The 7,500-nt window shown below is 37.7% G+C and overlaps 2 protein-coding genes across 2 annotated transcripts in view; one reads left to right on the top strand and one right to left on the bottom strand.

The window, feature by feature from the left end:
* ostc (oligosaccharyltransferase complex subunit) overlaps window positions 1-4,989 on the top strand; it is a 36,647-nt gene extending 31,658 nt beyond the window's left edge. Inside the window, exons 3-4 of the mRNA XM_061913557.1 lie at window positions 4,534-4,731; window positions 4,806-4,989. Of these exons, the coding sequence (XP_061769541.1) occupies window positions 4,534-4,731; window positions 4,806-4,824 (217 nt within the window). The 3' untranslated portion in view covers window positions 4,825-4,989. The remainder of the gene's footprint in view (window positions 1-4,533; window positions 4,732-4,805) is intronic.
* Window positions 4,990-5,765: 776 nt separating this feature from the next.
* Window positions 5,766-7,500, bottom strand: part of etnppl (ethanolamine-phosphate phospho-lyase) — a 31,987-nt gene continuing 30,252 nt past the window's right edge. Inside the window, exon 12 of the mRNA XM_061913556.1 lies at window positions 5,766-6,286. Coding sequence (XP_061769540.1) covers window positions 6,264-6,286 — 23 coding nt within the window. The 3' untranslated portion in view covers window positions 5,766-6,263. The remainder of the gene's footprint in view (window positions 6,287-7,500) is intronic.

Genomic DNA, 7,500 nt, shown 5'->3' with positions numbered 1-7,500 from the left:
CTGCTTCCTCTTGTCGTTTTCTGCTCCATATTTCACTACGTCAAGCTTGTAATCTGCAGTACATGATTTCCTTTTCGGTCCAATTTTTGTTCAGCCATTCTCAGTTTTTATAAGTTACCGCCAACGATGAAATCATCCACTTTAATAGCTTTGGCAGTAACATATAGCAGTTAGCATACCATTGCCCACAATGCACTTCTGCCATGACCCTCTCCACCAAATTCTTATTGGTTGATGTTTATGTGACGATTGCTGACGTGTATGTGACGATTGCTGACGTGTATGTGACGATTGCTGACGTGTATGTGACGATTGCTGACGTGTATGTGACGATTGCTGACGTGTATGTGACGATTGCTGACGTGTATGTGACGACTGCTGACGTGTATGTGACGATTGCTGACGTGTATTTGACGATTGCTGACGTGTATGTGACGATTGCTGACGTGTATGTGACGATTGCTGACGTGTATGTGACGATTGCTGACGTGTATGTGACGACTGCTGACGTGTATGTGACGACTGCTGACGTGTATGTGACGACTGCTGACGTGTATGTGACGATTGCTGACGTGTATGTGACGATTGATGACGTGTATGTGACGATTGCTGACGTGTATGTGACGATTGCTGACGTGTATGTGACGATTGCTGACGTGTATGTGACGATTGCTGACGTGTATGTGACGATTGCTGACGTGTATTTGACGATTGCTGACGTGTGTATGACGATTGCTGACGTGTGTGTGACGATTGCTGACGTGTGTGTGACGATTGCTGACGTGTGTGTGTGTGACGATTGCTGACGTGTGTGTGTGTGACGATTGCTGACGTGTGTGTGACGATTGCTAACATTTTCTTCGTTTTTTCCGCGAATAATATTATTTGATATTTTATGGTAATGTGTTAATAATTTCACACATAAGTTGCTCTGGAGTATAAATCGCACCCCTGGCCAAACGATGAAAAAAACTGTGACTTATAGTCCGAAAAATACGGTAATAGTCTCCTTTTCAGCTGAGAGAAGAAGCTCAAGGCAATGCCTTTCAGGCATGCCCCCAATATTCTTGTCCGGGTGGGACAGGGGAGAAATTCGGGCGAACGGTTGCCCCGGGAGATTTTTTGGGGAGGGGGGCACTAAAATCGAGGGGGTTGGCAAGTATGCTGCTGATGTATGTGGTAACATTTTCGTCATTGTTGGTTGTTTTATTTTGTCAAACCTATTATTAATTCATCCATCCATTTTTCCACAGCTTGTCCCTTTTATTAATTTACTTTGTAATTTACTCTCGGTTGTACCACGGTTCTCTCTACTCTTCTGTTGTTTGGACACTTTACATAAGTTTTGGGCGATGCTACACATTTAGGCATCGATCCAATCACATGGGCAGTATTGGCCATACTGATACTTGACATTTACAAGATCATCATGTTTGGTCACAATTACAACCGGACAAAAAGTACAGGTTGTTGTGTAACAATATCAATTAAATTCTCACATTATTAACTAGATCCACTTGACATCCATTGCACCGGTAGCCTAGGACGGGTCCCCACAAATGCGTCCCCTCCGAGGTTTGTCATTGTGCCCATTGGGTTGAGTTTGTTCTTGCTCTGATGTTGGATCTGAGCCATGTATGTCATTGTGGCTTGTGTAGCCCTTTGAGACATTTTTGATTAAGGGCTATATAAGTAAATGTTGATTGATTGGTAAATATGTAAATTATTTCCTTCTACTGGCTCTAATTTAAATAGTTTTTTGCCCTTAAAACCTCTGAAGGCTTAGTTGCCACATGCGTGGACAGCACCTTTTAGCTCTTATTTCCAAAATTGTGTACACTACTGAATTGGAGTTTTATGGTGGACACTTATACTGCCATCTGGCAGTGTCAGAAGAGTATAACATACAATGGAATTTGGGGCAAAACTTGTTAATATAAGAATTAGCATGTCACTAAACATAAAGTACATGTTTGTTACTTATGAACTAAGTACATCATATCAAAAGATAATTCTTAGTTTTAAGTCTAATTAGGGTCCAATAAGCCTAAATAGCAAAGAAAAAGAAAAAAAAGCATGTAAACAAACAGCTTGGGCCTTAAGAGGTTAAAAGGGAACTGCACTTTTGTGGGAATTTTGCGTCTCGTTCACAATCATTATGAAAGACATGACGGACTTAATTTTTTATTTTTATGCATTTTAACTTGTAAAAAAGTACGCTTACAATGGGAGGTCCCATAAAACCCTATAAAAACATCAGAAAAACGCAAAAAAAAACTAAATATCCATTCCTTAACTTGAACATTAACAAAGTATTAGTAGTGATTCCCAAAGCCCAAAAAAAGTCTGCGGGCTATAGAGCTTTTTCATTTCGGGCTCCAGTACTCTGGAATGCCCTCCCGGTAACAGTTCGAGATGCCACCTCAGTAGAAGCATTTAAGTCTCACCTTAAAACTCATTTGTATATTCTAGCCTTTAAATAGACTCCCTTTTTAGACCAGTTGATCTGCAGTTTCTTTTCTTTTTCTTCTATGTCCCACTCTCCTTTGTGGAGGGGGTCTGGTCCGGTCCGGTGGCCATGTACTGCTTGCCTGTGTATCGGCTGGGGACATCTCTGCGCTGCTGATCCGCCTCCGCTTGGGATGGTTTCCTGCTGGCTCCGCTGTGAACGGGACTCTCGCTGCTGTGGTGAATCCGCTTTGGACTGGACTCTCGCGACTGTGTTGGATCCATTATGGATTGAACTTTCACAGTATCATGTTAGACATCCATTGCTTTCCTCCTCTCCAAGGTTCTCATAGTCATCATTGTCACCGACGTCCCACTGGGTCATTATTGTCACCGATGTCCCACCGGGTGTGAGTTTTCCTTGCCCTTATGTGGGCCTACCGAGGATGTCGTAGTGGTTTGTGCAGCCCTTTGAGACACTAGTGATTTAGGGCTATATAAGTAAACATTGATTGATTGATAGTATTTGTATCGTAAGTGCTAATGCAGACAAACTATTTATATTCACAAATTATGTGCCTATATCGACACCATCCTTCCTTGCTTGTGGAAGTTTATTGTAGATCATAATTCTGCCTCACACCTAGATAGGAGGATGAGGACATAATCTGACAAGTTGGTACAATTTAGACCCGTGAATGGCAAAAACAACACGAAAAAAAAGCTTGGCTCCAGCCCCCTTTTTGTCTTTGCGAAGATTATGAGTCATTCTTTATCTCAACAGGACTAAAACAAGATTCTATCAGTCGGCATCCTAATGACCGCAGACATTATAAGTGATGTTTGTTGGCTCTCAAGAAGTCTGCAGTGAGTAAGAATCATGACGTTGGAAAAAAAAAGCAAACTTTGTGATACATTTTTAAAATTAATGAGCCGTGTATGCTTAAAATGAGCAAAACACATACATATTATATGCTTTTATATATGTGCCCGTTACAAAATTACATACATACTTACAGTGTATATGAAACCTAAATGAAGGCGTTTGGTTGTTTTTAAGTGCTCTTATAGGCAGAAGCAGACTGTTGTTGCGTTTGTTGTAAGCAGACTTTTGATTGCATGTATTTACAATTTCAAATGCACCAAAAAAAAGAAAAACATATGTGCTGTTGTTTTACTTAGACTTAGATTTATACTAACTTAATTGACCTACAAGGGAAATGGTTCCACACAGTAGTTCAGTTGCAAAGGTGGAAAGGGTAAGGATGGAAATGATAATGCACAAAAAGAGGGCGAAAACAAATGGTAAAAGGTCGACTAAGTATGTAGCAATATAAAATATAACATAATGTATATGTAATATTTACATATTATATATACTGTATATAAGATATACCGATATATTTTAATTATATTTTTTATATAATACATGTATATACAATATATAATAAATCCCTGTTACTATGTACAATATTACAGTATATGTAACAGCTGCAGTAAAAAAAGGGAAGCATTATATAGAGAGTAGATCCAGTAGAAAATATACATTATAAACAAAGAGAGGTAGCTAACATAGGTTACAAATGAATGATAGGCAAAATTCCCCAAAAAAGTGCAGTTCCCCTTTAAAGTCCTCCTGCGTCTAGGGGCTTACTGATTTTGAAAACAATAAGTAGAATACATATTGATACTATACTTGGTATCATTTCTGTCAATACTTATATTGCTCTTCTTACCTTTCTTTACATTCAAGAGTTATATAGTACAGTTAACATATCCTACAATGTGTAGTATAGCATGTTTAGCTATTCATTGTCCTTCAGTGATAATAATTGTAAGAAACATAGTTTATTTGCCACAATGGAGGTAAGGATTCCTGACTTAGAAGTGGCTTTGCACGGTGGAGTGACGTTAGCCGCTGGCAGGAATGCTACATTGCGCTTCAAGAAGCGTTTCTTCACTTGTCGCTGTCAAATTTGTGGTACAGAATATGTCATCAACATGCTTTATCACAATTTAACGATTTATCGTCGGCCAAATTGATATCATTTGTATGGTGCAACCCTAATGATCATGTCTTTTTAGGGTAAATGGACAGTACATCATGGAAGGACTGGCTTCCAGCTTCCTCTTCACGATGGGAGGCCTGGGCTTCATCATCCTGGACCGATCTAATGCGCCCAACATCCCTAAACTCAACCGCTTCTTGTTGCTCTTCATTGGCTTCGTCAGCGTGCTCCTCAGCTTCTTCATGGCCCGTGTGTTCATGCGCATGAAGCTACCGTAAGTCCACATATCCAATTCATAGAATACTGTTTGCATTTGGCTTACACTTGACATGTTTTCCCCTTCTGTAGTGGTTATCTAATGGGATAAATGCACCAGCACCCTTGGATTCATTCAGTGTGGACTGATCTTGCTGAAGAGAAATTAAAGTTTGGACTCCAAAATCGATTACCAACTAGCACTGGAGATGTGTCAACCGTGCAGTGGAAAGTAGGTTGTTTTTATACATTAAAAAAATAAATAAACAAGGAATTATCCTGGTAGTTGCATTTTGTCCACAATCTACATTTCAGCCCTACATTTGTTTTCAGAAAATCGGATTGTTCCCCTCGAGGAAATTGTTTTCCCTCTGCTCATTTTTGTTAACAAAAAGTGATTTATTTAATAATTAGAAACCATCATATATATTAGAGTAGTTCCCTGCTGTTCTCAGGGTTATGTTCCATGAGAATAACAAACAACAAACATTAAAAAGCCTACTTTGAATACGTGAAACCCGAGAATTACTTTTCACAGTTACTTGACACATTTATAATTTAGTTTCACACATTAATAAGTACAGGCATACAGTTTTGTACTTGTAAACATGTCTAGTCAAAACATTTTCCTGCTGGTCAATGTGAGTAAATTGACCTGTGAGACAGCACCCTCAGCTGGATTCATAGCTGCAGCAGTCTTTTTTCCTTTTAACCAGCAAATACTGCAATCAAACGGCTGTCTTTTAACTTTCTATTTATCTACCAAAAAATAACTAGTTACGATTAAATAAATATGTAAAAGCAGAACCACAAATAAGCAGAGATCCACTGTACAATGATTTGCTTTGTCACTAAAACACAAGGCTATGATGAAAATGTTTTGTTCAGATAGCTTTTTGAGTTTAATCATTGGATATGTTTCCTTAATACAAATATTACATCCTCGATTTTTATGTATGCCACACAGGGTAGAAAAAGTGTGGACATCCCTAAAATACAAATCAAACTTTGAGATTCGAAAGGACCAAATGGAAAAAAAGACACAGAAGCATATTTATGTTCCAAGATGCATTCATTCACTTCAAGGGTGATGAAAGTGTCAAGTCTTTCCAAATATTATTGCACATGTAAACCATTCGCTAATTACACAAATCAAATCCACATATTGCACCAGCATTTGTAAATTAAAGTCATATCTGTTTAGTATTTAGATTAGTAGCACCCACTGAAATTAAACATTCTAAAATACGGTGACAAAAACCTGCAAAATCAGCAGTTTATTAAATACTTACTGTAATTTAATTGTTTGAAGTTCTCTCGTTAATGTGTTCCGACCTCCTCCATTGTGACACCTAATGCACTATTCCTCAGTGTGTCTCATTGAGTTCTCTATTATGATAAATGATAATGCGTAATAAAAGTCAAGTTAGTAAAACAACCACCAAGCAAGCATTGCATGTTCTCTTAAATCTGCAGCTTATCAATATTAAGGTTTTAAAATGAAGGTTTCTGGTCTCTTGGTGTTTTGAATGGTTGATGCGTGCTGCCCTGCTATGAGGAGTCACCAATGCAACCTGAAAACAAAAAAACATACAAATAAATACAAGTATTTATTTTTTACTGAAGACTATCTTTCCTAATAGATCGTTGTAGAATGTTTAGTGTTAAGGGTAAGGCGTTTGTCTCACAATTAATATGCAGCCAAAATAATACAATTTAGAGGAAATATAAGATACACCAATAGATGTTTTAAAAAGAGTCCCACAAATATATTTTACATTTAAAATACATATATTTTAATTTAGTCTTTTTTTCTTTTTTTTACAATAAAAATGCATTTATTTGGTATTAGGGAGCCCTGCGATGAGGTGGCAACTTGTCCAGGGTGTAAACCGCCTTCCGCCCGATTGTAGCTGAGAGGCACGAGCGCCTCCCGCGACCCCAAAGGGAATAAGCGGTAGAAGATGGATGGATGGATGGTATAAGGGATTGATTTGGATCAATGTAAATTTGTTTTTTAATTGATGCTATTTTGATTGAGTTAAATATTTAAAAAAATATGTACTATAATACATATGTTTATTAAAATTGGTTTACAGTATTTAGAGTAGGTGTCTAAACATGTTTTTTGAAATTATTCCATCAATCCAGCCAACTTCTACCGCTTATTCCCTTTAGGGTTGCAGGGGGCGCTGGTGCCTATCTCAGCTATAATCGAGGGGAAGGCGGAGTACACCCTGGACAAGTCGCCCCCTCATTTTTAAATTATTTAGTTTCACAAATCATCTTCAAATATGTGCTGTAATAATTCTAAATCAATTCGAAATAATATTTTGGTACACAAATCATGGTAGTTTGATTTTATAGTATACAATAAAATATGGTGTTTATTTAGGGTAAGGCTTTTATTTGTACCAATGCAGTCAATTTTTAAATATTGTGTTAGACAAATGATGAATGCACTTTATGACGGATATCATAGTACTATCCAGTGGCACCATCTAATATTTTTTTCCGTGTATGGGAGAATTATTTGGGGCTCCGGGTTCATTTAAAAAATATGTTCCGGATTTTTCGGACTACAAGTCGCAGTTTTTTTCATAGTTTGGCCAGGGGTGCGACTTATACTTAGGAGTGACTTATGTGTGAAATTATTAACACATTACCGTAAAATTTAAAATATTATTTAGCTCATTCACGTAAGAGACTAGACGGATAAGATTTCATGGGATTTAGCAATTAGGAGTGACAGATTGTTTGGTAAACTTATAGCATTTTCTATATGTTA

Source organism: Nerophis ophidion, linkage group LG10 (genome assembly GCF_033978795.1).
Source record: "Nerophis ophidion isolate RoL-2023_Sa linkage group LG10, RoL_Noph_v1.0, whole genome shotgun sequence".
Classification (NCBI taxonomy): domain Eukaryota; kingdom Metazoa; phylum Chordata; class Actinopteri; order Syngnathiformes; family Syngnathidae; genus Nerophis; species Nerophis ophidion.
This window is presented reverse-complemented; position numbering and strand designations above follow the sequence as displayed.